The 16907-nt window shown below is 53.6% G+C and overlaps 1 protein-coding gene across 10 annotated transcripts in view; it reads right to left on the bottom strand.

Moving 5' to 3' along the window:
• Window positions 1-12418: 12418 nt before the first annotated feature.
• Window positions 12419-16907, bottom strand: part of PAX8 (paired box 8) — a 65274-nt gene continuing 60785 nt past the window's right edge. For all 10 annotated transcript variants that reach the window (XM_086323698.1, XM_086323700.1, XM_086323702.1 and 7 more), the window contains 2 exons: window positions 14998-15084; window positions 12419-13552 (listed from right to left, as the gene is read on the bottom strand). In XM_086323698.1, coding sequence (XP_086179824.1) covers window positions 13476-13552; window positions 14998-15084 — 164 coding nt within the window. In that variant the 3' untranslated portion in view covers window positions 12419-13475. The remainder of the gene's footprint in view (window positions 13553-14997; window positions 15085-16907) is intronic.

Below are 16907 nucleotides of genomic sequence, written 5' to 3'. Positions count from 1 at the left end.
AGAACAGTGAAAACTAAATGAGTTTAGTTTTCACCCAGTCCCAGTCCTGCGTATGGAACAGATCAAACCCCACGGGCCTAGACTGACCTTGTCTCCACCCTCCTCTTCCTTCCCACCCAGGAGTGGGCTGGCCCATTCCTTTGCAGGGGAAGGGACTGGACACACGTTCTTGGTGAGCAGCTCAGACTGCATAAGGCTGGCTGAAGTCTGTCCTCAGGGCCTCCTTTGCCATCTAGGGGGCTCAGCTCACTGCCATGAGCCAGGTGACACACCGGTGCAACCTTTTCCTAGTCTCTCAGCATCTCTGCTCCATCTGGCTTTCTGCTAATAACATTCATTTATTTGTTGTTTGCTGGGAACCAGGGAGGAGTTAAAGGTCACTAAGGCCCGAGGGCTGGGTCATTTCCTTGCGGGGCTCAGAGTCAGATGGAAACAAGAGGGCTTTGTTGGGGTTGGAGGAGCTGGACTGGAGGGTTGGAGGAGGGATGGCATAAGACACAGAGTGGTCAGGGTGGGCTCAGGCCAGATCAGAAGGGAATCAGTGTCTATGGCCATACCATCCTAAACACACCTGATCTCGTCTGGTCTCGGAAGCTAAGCAGAGTTTGGCCTGGTTAGTACTTGGATGAGAGATCATAAAGGAATTGGTGGGCAGCTCAGAAGGGTGAGTTTTGAGCAGAAGAGTGACCAACCCATGGCTTGGGAGACAGCCTGGGAGTTTGGCTTTAAGATGCAATAACTTGAGTGAGTGAGCCTAGAATAGGATAGATAATAGTAATGGCCTAGAGATGTTTATACTATCTGTGCAACTTTTCTATAAGAAAAGAGGGGGCAGAGAGAATGACCTGGAACCTTGGGCCAACCTGGCATTCTCACACCTGGCCTCTCCTCCCTTCTGTTCCCCTCCCCCAACCTCCATGCTGCCCTGCTCACTTATGGGGTTTACTGAATGTCAAACTCTGTGTAATGGCCCCTCCTTACCACCCGCTCTGCCAACACCTTTGTTGTTGTTCAGTAGCTAAGTCATGTCCGACTCTTTGTGACCCCATGGACAGTGCACACCAGGCTTCCCTGTCCATCACCAACTCCTGGAGCTTGCTCAAACTCATGTCCATTGAGTTGATGATGCCATCCAACTATCTCATCCTCTGTTGCCCCCTTCTCCTGCCCTCAATCTTTCCCAGCATCAGGGTCTTTTCCAATGAGTCAGCTCTTTGCATCAGGTGGCCAAAGTATTGGAGCTTCAGCATCAGTCCTTCCAATGAATATTCAGGACTGATTTCCTTTAGGATTGACTGATTTCATCTCCCTGCTGTCCAAGGGACTCTCAAGAGTCTTCTCCAGCACCACAGTTTGAAAGCATCGCTTCTTTGACACTCAGCCTTTACAGTTGAACCCTCACATCCTTACAATAACACTTCTGTCCCCCGCTATTCTGCATCTAACTGGCGGCTCCACCTCTACCTGTTCCCTGTCTCCTGTGGAAGGGGTGTTCCTTGCCTTTCTGGGACTATCCCCTCTCCCCAGTTTTCTGCCTGCCTTAGAGCTCCCCCTTGGGGGTCCCATCTGGGTCTTGGGCCTATGCTCTACCCCTTCATTATCTTGCCTTGTAAACAACTTGAAGAATCACCATCAGAAGGAAGAAGAAAAGCCTATGTTTGACTCTCTGCTTCCTGTAGCCAAGACCCACGGATGGGTAGTCTTTGCCAGCTGTTTTGTTCCCTCACCTGGTTCCATTCATACCTGGCACATTGGCCTCCAGCCACCACTCTCCACTGATGACCTTCCATCACCAAAGTCTTCTCAGCCTCCTCAGCCCTTCATCTCTCAGTGACCTTTGGCCCCATCCGCCCCTTGATCTGTGGACCTTACACGAAGCCCAGCGTGACCTGGCCACTTGCTTAGCCTCTTGTGCTTTGGTTTGCTTCTCTATAAAATGGGGATAATAACACCACTTACCTCACAGGGCCCTTAAGTGAAATTATGCACATAAACAACTCAGAACAATGCCGGGCACAGGAGGAAGCCCAGTTAGCTATTAGCGCTGGCTTTGCTGGTCTTCCCCAGGCAGCCTCCCGCCTCTGGGCTCCAGTTTACCTTCTGCCCTCAAACACGGGGTCCTTCTCCAAGGCTGGGCCTCTGCCCTCGGCTCTCCCTCTGCCTGGACGTTGCGAGTGACAGATGTCCACTCAGACTGCCTCCTTCCAAGCTGGGGGTGGGGTGTGGAGGCAATGCTACTCAGAGGATGGGGGCTGTGACCAGCTGCTGAGAAACACTGAGAGCTAGGGCTGGGAAGAGGAAAAACCCATTGCCATCCACATACCACTTCCTCTGTGAAGCCTTCTTTGCGTTCTCCTCCCCCAGCTATTCCCTATCACATCAAAGCCGAAGTTTCCACATCCCTCCTCTCCAGTCTTTCCTGTCTGTCTGCTCCCAGTGGAACATAAACCTCCCAAAGGCGGGAACAATGCAGGTTGTTTTCCATCATATCGCAGGGCCTTGTCCAAGGCCTGGCTCTTGGTATCGAAAATTATAAATGTCAAAACTTTATCCTCCCTGGGCTTCCGGCACTCCGCGTTCTCCTGGCTCTTCTTCTACTTCCTTACATGTTCTTTTCCATCTTTCCTCTGCTTGCATCGCCCCCACCCCCAGCCTTGAACTCAGCCTTTTCCCAAAGTGAAACCTCAGAGATCTTGCCTCACTGACTTCATGGGCACCAGACTAACTTCTGGGAAAAACTTCCAAATCTAAGCTTTCAGCCCTAATATTTTTTTTTGGAATTGCAGACCTGGAGTTCTGTCTGTAGGGATATGGACCCTCAATTAATCCTCCTGGAAATGGTAAATTTCTGTTCCCACCCCACCCCTATGTGTGCATGCTCAATTGTGTATGACTCTTTGTGACCCCCCGGGACCATACCCCGCCAGGCTCCCCTGTCCATGGGATTCTCCAGGCAAGAATATTGGAGTGGGTTTCCATTTCCTCCTCCTGGGGATCTTCCTGACCCAGGGATTGAACCTGTATCTCCTGAATTGGCAGGCAGATTTTTACCACTGAGCTGCCAGGGAAGCCAAATTTCTGTGTAAATGTTACTTATGACCCGTGAGAGTGAGATTGGTGTCATCTCCCCTAAACTGTCCCCCGTGTCTATGAATGATGCTGTGACAAGTTGTCCATTGCTTTGAAAGACAACACACCAGGATTATGGGGAGATTTGAGCCAGATGGGCCTTTGCCTCACCTTGGGGTCAGGTAGAAGCTTCTGGTTCTCTGATTTCTTTGTCCCCATCTGATGTGACACGGACGGTGGGGGAGGGAGGTGTATGCACAGAGAGGTACTGACTCCCTCATTGAACAAATGAGACCCAGGAAGTGACTGTGACGGCACTGTTGCTTGGCCACCAAAGATTCTAGGCATGTTTGCAGTTTGGGACCCATCCTTCTACCCAGTTTATATTTTCTGTGGTCCCGATGCTTTATTTCTTATTTGTATTTGACTAATTCATTGCATGCAGTTCCTGTGAGCTGTCTCAGATCCTCTCTGGAACAAGGTGGGGAAGGCATGAATATTTAAAATAAAATAAACAAAATGTTGGCATGTGTGTGTGTCTTAGGCTGGAAATTCCTTAAGGGCAGGGACCATGTCTGTTTATATAGCACCCGGCACAGTGTCAAATTGAGGCTTAACAAATGAATTTTGATGAAGACGAGAAAGAAGCCGCTTGCAAGAAGATACAGAGGTTTTAGACCTCATCCTCCAGCCAAACCTCACCCAAATCCCCTTTTTCCAGGGAGTAGCCTTCTTCAGGCTCCACCCAAATCCTCACCCCGTTTCTGATCATCCAGGCTCCTTCTTGTCACCCCTACCTGTCCACACCCCGCCCCCATCACCAACCCTGTGTGTGCATGTGTGCTGAATCATTTCAGTCATGTCCTACTCTTTGCGACCCTATAGACTGTAGCCCTCCAGGCTCCTCTGTCCTTGGGATTTTCCAGGCATGAATACTAGAGTGGGTTGCCACGCCCTCCTCCAGGGGATCTTCCGGACCTGGGGGGCTCAAACCCACGTCTTTTATGTTTCCTGCGTTGGCAGGAGGACTCTTTACCACTAGCGCCACCTGGGAAGCCCTGTTCTCACCCACAAATTCTCCCCTTCCTCACACAGAGAACCTCAACCTCACCTCAGTCGGGGTGGCTTCACCCCAAACACCCAGGCCACCCTTTCACACAGTGTCCCAGCCCCGCAGGCCCATCCACGGCTGGGCGGCAGCACGTGGTGCTGGGAAACACCACCTCCGACCAAGTGTTTGAGGTGCTGTCCCCTCGCGTGTCTTGGCCCCTTGGGGGCCTCCAGCCAGGCAGGGACCCGACAGAGGGAGGGGAGGGGATAAGCTGCTTCAAAACTCCAGATGCAGCAGTTAAAAAGAGGACAGAGGCAATGATCCTTCAAATTGCCACATCTGTATAATCTGCCTTTTATTTTCTGCTTCATGAAGTTTTATTTCCTATTATTTATTCACCTCCCCGCCCTCCCCTCCCCTGCCTCCGCTCTTCCTTAGCAGGCGACATGCTCAGATGGGCCCCCGAGCCTCAGCCTGGGTCTCCGCCCCCCACCCCTCCCCCACCCCAGGCTGGCTGCTGGGAAAGGCACCTGCTCCCCCATGGTGACTCCCTCTCCTCCCCCAGTCACTGCGTTTCTGCCCCCAAACGCCCCTCCCACCACCCTCCAGGTAAAGCTGGGTGGAAACGTGCTTGGGAAACAGGTCATGGAGGTGAGGCCTGTCCCCAAGGCCCAGGTCACTGTCACCACCCTGAACCAGAGCTCAGGGGGTGGAGGAACCCAGGAGATAGAGATGGGGACTCACAGCCAGGTGGTGTCCCCATCCCCCCCCCACTCCGCATACCCTCCACCTGCCTCCTCTCCTGGGGCCTCCTTGACCCTCTCTACCCAGCACCCTCATCCTTCTCTCTTCTCTCCAGTTCTTGGACCTGTGGTCAGGGAGCTAGGCTGGCCCAAGCCTGGGTCAGGGAGCTACTGAAATGGAGAGGAGCGGGACCAGGCAGGACCACAAGGAGGGGAGCTTTTGGTTTCTTTTGAGGTTCTGAGCATCTCCTGCTCTCCCTACCCCACTGGAGGAATAAAGATTCCTGACTCAAAGAAAGACCCAGGCTGTCTGGTTCTAGTTAATCATGGTGGGGGGTGGTGGGGAGGCTGGCCCTCAATGCCTGCAGTGGGGTGGGAGGGCCTCTGGGAAAGGGCGCCGACATTGAGACTTCTTGCCTAGAGCCCTCCCGAACCCTCCTTGGGACACAGAAGTCAGGACAATAATCCTTTTAAGGAAGAGGGGTCAGGCTGTAGGTTAGGATTTGCAGTTGGTGTTCCTAGAGGCTCCTGGGAGAAGCTATGGATGCTTGAGAAGGGCCTTGGGGTGGCGAGTGGCAGGCAGGAGGAATTTTGCAAATCTTACCCTGAAACCTGCCAACACTTTATATCCCTTCTCTTCTGGCTTTTATCCCTTTCCTACCTTGCTCTATAGTGACATTTTTTCTCATGTTTATTTGTTTATTTTTGGCTGTGTCCAGCGTTAGATGCAGTTCAGGGGTTGTTCACTGCAGTGAACGATGAAGTGCAAGTGGAAGTGGAACTAGTGCTGGGTTCTTTGTTGCAGTGCATGGGTTTCTCTGCAGCTGTGGTGCTTAGTTGCCCCTCCACACATGGGATTTTAGTTCTCTGCGTGCATGCTGCACGCTAAATGGATTTAGTCGTGTCCAGCTCCTCGTGACTTTATGGACTGTAGCCTGCCAGGCTCCTCTGTCCAAGGGATTCTCCAGGCAAGAATACTGAAGTGGGTTGCCATGCCCTCCTCTAAGGAATCTTCCTGACCTAGAGATCGAACCCATGTCTCGTATGCCTCTTGCCTTGGTAGATGGGTTCTTTACCACTAGCACCACCTGGGAAGCCCTAGTTCCCCGACCAGGGCTCAAACCCACATCCCCTGTATTGAAAGATGGGGACGACCTTCCCACCTTCAACCAAGGAAGTCCTTAGAGTGACTTTTATAAAGGCTCTAAGCTCTGAGGTTTTTTGTTTTTATTTTGGGTGACGGTGGGGTTGGAGGAGGGTGATCTCATCCGGTTCATCCCTCTTACAGGGACAAAGTAGGTGGTTTATGATCTGCTTCCGAATGAATGAATGAATCAACGAATGTGAGGCCTACACCTTCTCATGCCCCGGCCTGTACTAACTGTGGCTGTATTTGCTTTGCTGTTTTCTCATCTCTGCCCCATCGTGGAAGCCCCTGGAAGCCTGGCTTTCACTAGCCAGCTGAAGCAGGACTCTAGTTCCCTGGGTGAGTGGGGCGCCAGGAGCCACTTTGCCTCTACCCCAAACAGAGACTGATTCCACACACGAAGTACGGTGTTTGCCTGATGGAAAATTACCTGGGGAATCTGGAAGAGAGCTTCATACCTGAACCAGTCAAATGAGTCTCGTAATGCCTTTGATGACCGGGTGACTACTGATACATGACCTTAGTGCTGGACATCATTCTGGCCAGAGCCGTGCATTTTATGGCCCAGGAAGCTGAGGATGTCCCTGGGGCTGCCACCCAGGAGGTGATGGGGTGGGGACAGAGCCCCACACCCAGGCTTGGATTCTGCGGCAATGCCATCTCCCAGGGGGTAAACAGATGACCATAACTAACAGCTCCAGTGACACCACAACCTCAGCCCCTAAAATAGCTGGTGACTAGGCCTTTTCTCTCGTCATCAGCAAAGAGGGTGGTTCTGCAGAGGACGTGGTGTAATTTCAACAGGTAAACCTCAGTTCTCATCAAGGTCAAGAGGCCGTAAGGCCTCCCTTCTTTTTAGCGTGTGTGCTCAGCCGCATCCAACTCTTTGCTACCCCATGGACTGTAGCCCGCCAGGCTCCTCTGTGCATGGGATTTCCCAGGCAAGAATACTGAGTGGGTTGCCATTTCCTTCTCCAGTGGGTCTTCCTGGATCAGGGATCAAACCTGCACCTCCTGCATTGGCAGACAGATGCTTTACTGCTGAGCCACCTCGGAAGGAAGCCCTCCTTTTTTTTTACACACTTCCTTTTCCTTCTTTGCTTTGATGGAGAAATAAGTTTCCATTCAGACCAAGGGCATCCATTTATGGCTAGCATCTTTCCCGAAGTAATGTCCCCTGGTGGGTGTGTGACTGGACTGGGGGACTCTCTCCGGGCTAGGACCAATGGGGTGTGCTCCTCTTCCCAGGGGCTCATCTGCCTGGGGAGTGGTAAAAAGTATCCGTCTGCAATACAGGAGTACAGGAAATGTGGGTTTGATCCCTGGGTCGGGAAGACCCCCCCTGGAGAAGGAAATGACAACCCACTCCAGTATTCTTGCCTGGAAAATCCCATGGACAGAGGAGCCTGGCAGGCTACAGTCCATGGGGTCGCAAGAATCAGACATGACTTAGCAACTAAATCACAACCAGCACCTCTCCCCAGAGCATGTATGGGGGTCGGGGGGAGTGGAAACCAATGTTGCCCACAGCTGGGGACCTCTACTCAGGACTCCCTGGGAAGCAGGAGCAGGTCATAAGAACTGGGGCTCAATGGAGGGATGCGGTGGAGGGGAATGTGAGTTCCCAGGCCTGGGCTGTTAGTGAAGTGACTAATGCCCCCCTCCTGGCAAAAAAGCAAACACATCTAAAACAAATAAAAAGAGTTATTTGTAAATGAACATGGCTCTCATTCAAGGATGGGCCCTTGGATTTGAGGCAGCAGGCAGGGCTGTGTGTGCACACACGCGTGTGGGCCTGGGCTCCTCTTACACGGGGGAGGATGCCTTGGCTATGGAGGAGGGGGAGGGAAAGAGGGGGAGTCTGAGACAAGGGGGGACCAGGAGGCACGGTGGGGGGAGGGTGTTGGCTTCACGCTGGTACTAGTGTGATTTATCCCTAATGAGTTCTCAGCACATGGCTGCTCCCGGCTCACTCCGGGGGCCAGCGCGGCCTCCCGCGGGCCCCAGCCCGCCCCCCACTCCAGAACAGCCTCCACTCGCTCAGAAAAGAGCCAATTTCCACACTGCACAGTCCGCTACACTCAAGGGGAAATCACATTTCCCTGGGAGAGCCGGAGGCAGCGCTTCACTCCCCAGCCTGGCCGGCTGCCACCGGGCACAGATGTGGAAGAGCTGGGCTCCAGCTTCTCTTCTCCCCCCAAAACAAAGCCCCACACCCCGCAGACCCAGCCCTCAACCTAAGTCTCAGGGCAGCCCCCCGGCACCTGAGGTTTAGCCTTTGCCGCTCAGCGAGAGGAGAAAGGGTGATACTCAGGGAGGATGTTGGCCGGGAGGGGACCAGCCTTGCCTGCTTCCTCCAGCTTCATCCAGGAAGCCAGGCACCTGGTTTTGCTTGAGGCACTTAGAGATGTGGAGGTGGGGTTGCTGGTGGCACGTGTGTGTATGTGTGTGTGTGTGTGTATGCACCCGTGTGCGTGCGAGCAGGGAGCAGTAGGGAATCAGTATCTGCCATCAGGAGATAAAGACCTTCAGCATCTGTATCCCGAGTGCCCCCAGAGCTAGAGGAAGAGGAGAGAGCAGAGAGAAGAGAAACAAACCAGAAGGGAAAGGAGGGAGGGAGGAGAAATGCTTGCAGCATTTTCTGAGCAGATGCAGGACCTCTTAAATCCTCACGAATATTCACTGGAGACACAAAAGGTCTCACAAAGGAATAATTGCTTTGGAATCCTGCAGAAGAGGGACTGGAATGGGGAAACTAGAAGAGGTGAGAAAAGGAAGGAGAAAGAGACGAGGCAGGTAGAGAGAGGAGGTGGCCCTTGTGGGACGAGATGCTTTCACTAGCATCACAGCTGTGGGAGCGTGGCTGGCCACTCTCTGTCTGCGGGAGATGCACAAGCTGGGACAGAGGAGCCATCAGACTCCTTGCAGGTGGAGATGCTTTAAGACCCTAAAAGCTGGAGGAGGGCTGAAGGGTTGGCCTGGGGGAGACTTGGGACCAAGGATGGAGGCTCAGCTGGCATTCCCCGCCGCCCCGGCACTCCTTCCCCATCCGCAGGCTAACCTCTGGGTCCTTCATCCAGGACTGTCCCCACGTTGATGTTGGGTGGGTGTGGCAGTGCCCCAGGCGGCCATGAAACTCTGTACCTCGCCACTGAGCTATGGGAGCCTGAGGTCTCTGCAGAAACCCGGCCACACCCTGCTACTCAAGGCCTTAGATTAGGATGCAGATTCAGCCTCAGATTAGAGTTCAGGCAGTGGTCTCAGTTCCTCTGAATGACCTTGAAAAATCCAGGCACCTCTTGCTCCCAGTTTCCGCAAGTGCAAAATGAGGCCAACATTCAGAATTGGAGACAAAAGTGGTCGCTGGGGTCAAAAAGAGTCGGACACAACTGAGCGACTAAATAATGCCAAGAAAATTGAAGAAGTGACAGGAGGGCTCGGAACCAGCCTGGGGGCTGGTCTTAGAGCAGGACTCCCGCCTGCCCCCCAGCCCCAGGCCATGGGGCAGGAGCCAGAGGGTCACAGCAGCTCCAGCCCACCTTAGACAGATGGGTTCTGCTCCACCCTAACTGCTCTCCTAGCAGGAAACCCACCCACATGCAGGGGCTGCCTGGCCCACACTGACCCCTGAGCTCCAGGCACCTGGGCTGGCCTGGTGTGTTCTGGGAGGGTACAGGGGGTGCTGGAGGAGTAAGGGCGAGGATGACAGACCAGGGAGAGCAGCCTGGAAATCTGAGGAGGCCTCTCCACATAGGTAGTGAAAGGGCTGGTTCCAGGGCCCAATGCGGGTTGGGGATGGGGCGGGGGGGTGGTGAGGCTGGGCTCTCTCTGCCCAGGTCCAGGTCTTCAGAGAAACTAGAGGCCCCCGACTCTGCTACAGAGTAGACCACCCCTCCCCTACTTCCCACTGCCTGCCCACAGATGCGTCCCACATGCCCCAACCGGATCTTCTGTGGCCACGCCCCTTTCCTCCCATCCTTGTCTTCATGCTTCTTCTTCACCATGGCCCCCTCATGCACCTCCCCGACTTGTCCCAATACTGCCCCCCAAGACAGGGCACCTCAGATCATCTCTCTCCCCCAGCAAGTGTGTGCACATGTGCACACTCAGTTGTGTCTCTTTGCAACCCTGTGGATCGTAGCCCACCAGGCTCCTCTGTCCATGGGATTCTCCAGGTAAGAATACTGGAGTGGGTTGCCATTTCCTTCTTCAGGGGATCTTTCTGACCCAAGGATCAAACAAGGGTCTCCAGGGTCTTCTGCCTGCATTGCAGGCAGTCTTTATCATCTGAGCCACCAGAGAAGACCCTGACATGTAGATAGCTATATTTTCTAAGCCCCTGGGGTTTGACCATGGACACAATGTCTGGAGAGGTACTGGCTGGGACCCGCTGCATTTGAGCCATGTCACACACCCACAGACACCTGCTCTGAGCAGCATCCTGGGAGGCTCAGCTCACCTCTGAGAAAAAAGGAGAGAGCTGAGCCATTGTCACCCAGCAAAAGCACTGCCAAGTTCCTCTGTCATTCAGGGCTTAGAGAGGCTACCAGGGCACCAGTGTTCCCAGAAAGGGTTTGGGTGTGAATAGAAAGTGTTGCTCTGCAGACTCCTTGGGGCACCAAGCAACTCAAGGTGGTTCCTGGGTGGGGACTGTCTTGGGGAGCTCAGGAACGCAGAGGTTTAGGATCATGAAGAGCCTCAGATATAATGGGATTCAGTCCTGCTGCCATGCTCGAGGTTAGAGGGAAGTCCTGTTATTGAAGAACGAGACTCTTCTCAGATCCACAAGGAAGACACAGGGACCAGCTTTCTTCGTGGGAGGGTCCGCCTTGTCCATGCTACCCTCAGTGAGCACTCCTGGCCTCTTTGTTGGGAGAACCAGGGGGGTCAGAGTCTCTGCCCTCTCAGCCTGAGAGTCCCTGGGGATGAGGGGTTGTTGAGGAATCCCTTCCTCCATCAGACTCAGCCCCAGCTGCTGTTTGCCCAACTGTCAGCCTTGTCCTGGGCATCCTCCTCCCACCACTCCCTGGCCCAACTCCAGCTGGGTCCTTAATGAAGAGGGTCCACACAGACACCAGGCAGCTGCTGGTGGGACGAGCATCCTCTTGTGGACAGAGCCAGCCCTTGCAGTCACCACGGTATTTCCCACCTTGTTCTACGGAATTTCACAGAAGAGGGTTGTTCTAAGTCCCCACAGTAACTCCCTCACCCCTTCCTGGCCCCGGCTTCTTGACTACCCAGTCTTGCCAAATATTTCGCGTGTGGTCGCTTGAGTAATGTCCAACTCTTTGCAACCCTATGGATTGTAGCCTGCAAGGCTCCTCTGTCCTCCATGGGGTTCTCCAGGCAAGAATACTGGAGAGAACTGCCATTAATTCCTCCAGCAGATCTTCCCTGGGATCCAACTCAAGTCTCTTACGTCTCCTGAATTGGCAGGCAAGTGCTTTACCACTAGCCCCACCTGGGATGTCCAATATTGCCAAATATTGGGTTGGCCCAAAAGTTCATTCGGTTTGGCCAACCCAATACTTAGGAACCAAGCCAAAAGATATTAGACTCTCAGGGGTAGTCCCTGGATCTCCCTTGGGTCCCTGGTATCCCTGATGAGTGCCCGTGGTGCTAAGCCGAAGTGTTAGACTTAAGGTAAGAGGTTTTGATCTACCACTTCCTGCCTCAGCCAAGTTATTTATTTTCTGAGCCTCAGTTTCTCCATATGTAAAATAGGGCAAATCCCAGGTTCATTTATGTGAGGATCCCATGCAGCTCCTGGTGGCTCAGACGGTAAAGAATGTCCCTGCAATGCAGGAGACCCTGGTTCGATCCCTGGGTTGGGAAGATCTCCTGGAGAAGGGAATGGCAATCCACTCCAGTGTGCTTGCCTGGACAGTACCACAGACAGGGGAGCCTGGCAGGCTACAGTCCGTGGGGTCACAAAGAGTTGGACATGACTGAGTGACTGACACTCTCAACACTTTCCTAGGCAGCTGAGCCCAATAATTGTCTTCTCCCTTCCCTCCTCTCACACCTCAGGGATCCTAAGAGCTGTTTATGCAGGCTCCCCTGTGGCGCTGTTCCTGGATCTGTCACCAGCCTTCCTGGCTGATTCTTTGGCTTCCTGTAAGTAACAGCAGCCACCACCTGTGGGGAGTCTGTGATTGGTCAGACACCAGGCCACTTGCTTATTTTCTGCTCTCATTGACTCAGAGATGGAACAATCAAAGCTTGGGGTAGTGGTGTGCCTGGCGCCGAACATCTCCCTGGGGCAGAATGCTAAGTCAGGGTTCTCCCGGACAAGAGTAGTCCTTTCAACACGCAGCCCCAGTATGAGTTCATTGGCTGCTAGGCTCTGAGGTTTTCTGAGAAAACCCTGTCACAGGGTTCCTCCTACTCAGTCAACCCAAAGCCAGAGACCAAGAGCAATGGTTTATTGAGTCATATGGCAATGGTGGGTTGTCTTTTAAAAAAGAAAGAAGCTTCAAGGAGAGAAGCCGGACATGGCAGGGAAACGACACTGAGAGGAAAGGGGTAGTTTGACTTAAGCTGAGGCTCATTTACAGTATTTACAGTCAGGCCTGGTGGGGGCGGGGCTGGGAGCTGTGGGGCCCAGAGAGGGAACTGTAGGCGGGTTTGTGTCAGGGTCTCTCAGTAGCTGTGGGTTTGGCAGGGCTGTTGGGAGCAGAAGGCAGGGTCCCCAGTTACATGCCTGGTTCTACTCTGGGCAGGGCTGCACCCCACCCCCCAGAGCCTAGGGCGGGGTGGGAGGGGTGCTTTGGAATGTCTGTCTCCAGCTGTAATGGGCTGGTCTGGCTGCCAAGGAGAGGGGTGGATTCTCCGCTGCGGGGGAGCTCCTGGGATGGAATTGGTACATTCACAGCAACAGGTAAGGGGAAGGCAGGCGGCTGACCACCTTGACCACCGGGTGGAGCTCCTGGTTGGCTGGACCCAGGGTTGAGCCCGTGACCAGGAGGGACGAGCAGGAAGAGCCAAGCAAGCTGCATAGAGAAGGTGGTGCCTCTCAGGGTAGCAGTGGGGGTGAGCCTGCGCACCCACTGTGGCTGCAGGCTGGGCAGAAGTGCTCACAGCCCATGGCCATTAGAGCGTGTCGACAGTGGAGCCACAGAGGCGCCTCTGTGTGCCCCAGAGCCCGCTGTGGGCCCCAAGGGCCATCTCTCTCCAGCTCTCTTGTCCACATTTCTCCTCCGATTCTGTCTCTTTGGAATGGGACAGTCTGTCCCCCTGGGACTCTTGTCCCTCATTAAGGAGTCCCGGAGGACCAGAGGCGTCTCCTCCACCATCGTCCTGTCTCTCATGGTTCACTGAATCACCCACACAGGGAGGGAGCCGCAGTGCTGGATTTGTGGTTATTTTTCATGTAATAAATAAAGATTCCTTTGTGTGACTCTCGGGGGCCTGTCCCAGGCTGAGTCCTCCCGTGGCTCGGTTGCTCCCACTGTCCCCATGGCAACTACAGATGGTCAAAGGCCGTGGCGGTGGTGGGCGGTGCACTCGGCCTTGATGTGGAACTGTAATAATATGGGGAACCTGGATAAGTTCAAAAAAAAAAAAAAGAACAACAACACTGCCGGTCAGAAGAAAAAAATTGCACCATAGCCTCCCCCTGCCTCTGCTAACCTTTAAGACAGCGTGAGTTAATCATTGATCCCTCTGGCCTATCTGATCATCAAAGATTAACTCCTCTCTGGCCCTTATTTCCTCCTTCTCTAGGCTCACCTTTGAGTTTCTGGCCAGAAGGAGAACAGTGGCTTCTTGCCCCTCCCCTCCCCACGATTCCTTTGACCTTCAGCACCCTTGCATTGAGAGAGGGCAAGAAAGAGAAGTTATGCCTGGAGCCCTGAAGAATCAAGTACTGACTGGGGGATCGCTGGGTGTTCCCCGGCCTTGCCCAAAAGGCACAAGATCAGAGGATCTTAGGAACCATCGGGGATGGAAAGCTGACTGCTCAAGGGATATGTGGATTTGAGAGCCTCCTCCAGGCTGCTCTGCACACCCACAGGATGGACAGCCAGGGGAAGTTCCATGGGGAGGGCACAGCTCTATGCCCTCATCTTTCTGAGCTGAACTGGACAAAAGGGTGGCTTGAACTCACATGGCAAACAGAGCTCAAGTCAGTCAGCTTCCTAGTCATTCCTGGAACATGAGGAGGTAACAGGAAGAGAGAGGGGGGATCTTGGGAATGGAGACCCTTGGGGTCAGCTGCACTGTGCTACGGCTTCTACAGGCTCAGGTTTGCTCCCAAACCCTCCAGGTCACCCCTTCATGGAGACTCCAGTGGGATCCCTCACATTCATTTATGGGGCTTGGTTTCCTGATTTCCTTGGTTTCTCAACCCAACCCCGGCCCAGGGGAAGAGGGGCGGATGAGAAGCCCTGCAGTCCAGTTCACTATCTAGACCTCCATACTGAAGGCTGCTGCCCACATCTCAAGCCAAATATCAGGAATATGGTGGAACAGAGGGTCTCTGTGTAAGGGCTTTGGGGCTGAATCAAGAGTATTTTCGAGCCACTTAGATGGTTAATGAGAGCGACAGGATGGCATTGTTTGCAATCAGCACGCTCCCCAGCAGGAGGGTTGCTGGCACTCCCCTAGGCACCCTCCAAGATGTGGAGGGGCACAGAGACGTGCCCTCCCCGTGGAACTTTCTTAGCCTGCCCATCCTGCAGAGATGTCCCCTCCACCCCCGCCCTCCCAAAGCCTGAGCCCTGAATCTTACACAAAACAAAGATTTCACAGACATGGCCTCAGGACAGAGAAGTGAGTGATGCCCAGAAGTCTCCCCTCCGCCTCTCCCCCCAGACAACTTGGTACCCTGCCTTTCCCTGACCTGCTCGGATTATGAATAACACCTGTCTCTCCAGGCCCTCCATCGAACTGGGGATTCCCAGCTCTCAGACCACTTTGGTCCAACCTAGCACATCCACCCGCCCCGAACAGTGGAGGGCCTGTGTTAGCCCCAAAGGCAAACTTACTCAGTAAGCTGGAGTTGGGGAAGCGCCAGGCCTCGCTGTAGGAGGAGTAGGGGGTGTGGCCGTAGGCGTTGCCAGAGTATTCGCTTCCTGTGGGAGGCACACAGTGAGAGACCCATGAGGTGGATTCACAGCCTGAGGGCTGGGTCTGGGGGATGAGGGTCTGCAGGGTGGACACAGCGAGCCCTGGGGGACAGATGGGGCCAGGGCAGGGACAGTGGGAGTTCAGGAGACCCCTCCAAGAGCCCTTTGGAGGCCCCTCCGTCTGCATTCCTTTGGGGGGCAGTGCCTTTTCCATCAGGGACTGGGGGTACCGCCCTGACACGACAGCTCTCACAGGAACCCCAGGAGGTAGATGTTATTATGATGCCTGTTTTCCAGATGAGGAAACAGAGACTTGGGGATCTGTAGCTCACACAGCTGCAGGGTTTGGTGGAATTTGAAAGCTGTGCTGTGACTCCAGGTTCCAGGTTCTAACCATTTCTGCTGCTGCCTGGACCTTCTGTAGAAAGGTCTTTCCAGGAGGGGTCAATGTGAGTGACAGAGGTTAGAGGTCAAGGAAGAACTCAAGGGAGTATAAACTGTGCTGTTGTTGTTTAATCACTAGATTGTGTCTGACTCTTGCGACCCCATGGACTGCAGTCTGCCAGGCTTCTCGGCCCATAGGATTTTCCAGGCAAGAATACTGGAGTGGGTTGCTGTTTCTTTCCCCAGGGGATCTTCCCAACCCACGTCTCCTGTATTGGCAGGCGGGTTCTTTGTAGCCTCCTTCAATATGCTTTGTTACAGAGGGGAGAGAGAGAGAGAGAGAGTGTGTGTGTGTGTGTGTGTGTGTGGTTGGGGATGGGTGCAGAGGATGAAAGGCAGAAAAGGGGAGGGGCCTGGAGAGCATGTGGGGCCTGAGACTTCCTCTGAAGAGACTCTTGTCCCATCTCAAACCTGCCACTTGAAGAAAACTCAGCACACGACTTACACAAAGCAAATCAGATCACCTGTTTCTGTGAGTGGATTCTTGGCCTCACTAGAATTACTTACCAAAGAAATGACTTAAGAATTCCCTTAAATAACAAAGCAGACCACCGCAATTACTGCTGGAACTCAGACGGAGCTTACGGTTGGCAAAGCACTTTCCCACACTCGATGTCCTTTTATTCTCACAACTGGGAGGCGCCCATCAATAACGCCAATTTATAGAAGAGGAAACTGGAGTGCAGCGTGAGTAAGGAGTTAGCCTCAATCCCACAGATGGGAAATGGCAAAGGAGAAGTTGACCTGAGAGGTCTTCACTCGAAATTCCAGATCATCCATTTATGCACTTGGGGGTTCCATCCACAAAGCCAGGTTTCCACCAATCCTGAACTCCAATGAATGTCCACACCGCCTTCCAGAATCTCATCTGCTGTTACAAGTCAAGTGCCTTCTTTGGCTCCTGAACTCATTCCCAGACTCTGGGAGTGGGGCTCGAAGCTGCCTGGCTCTGGAGCTGGCCTGCCTGGAGCCAAATCTCTGTGCCCCACTTCCGAGTTGTGCAACCTTGGACAAGTCACTGAGCTGCTCTGAGCCTTAGTTTCCTCATCTGTCAAATGGGGCAGATTATTGCCCCTATCTCATGGGGTTGTGGGGAGGATTCAATTTGATAACATACATCAAATGCTTATGGCACCACTCTTGGAACAGAAGAAGCAGGCAAGGAATGCCAGCGTTTATGATTTCCCCATTAGGCAGGCACAAAAATAAAGCTCACCAGAGCCCCGCATCCATCATCCAACCAGTGTTAGAGCCTGAGTTGGGGTCAGTGGGTGCTGATTTCCTGCCAGAGAGGTAGGCAATTACACAGGAGGAATAGAAGCGAGGAGGAAGAGCCTGAAGGAGAGGAAGGCTTCTGGGTCCTTGTCCAGGGCATTAGTGACAGG

Source organism: Bos grunniens, chromosome 11, assembly GCF_055505025.1.
Source record: "Bos grunniens cultivar Pamir isolate PY7600 chromosome 11, Bosgru_T2T1.0, whole genome shotgun sequence".
NCBI classification, from domain to species: Eukaryota; Metazoa; Chordata; class Mammalia; order Artiodactyla; family Bovidae; genus Bos; species Bos grunniens.
This window is presented reverse-complemented; position numbering and strand designations above follow the sequence as displayed.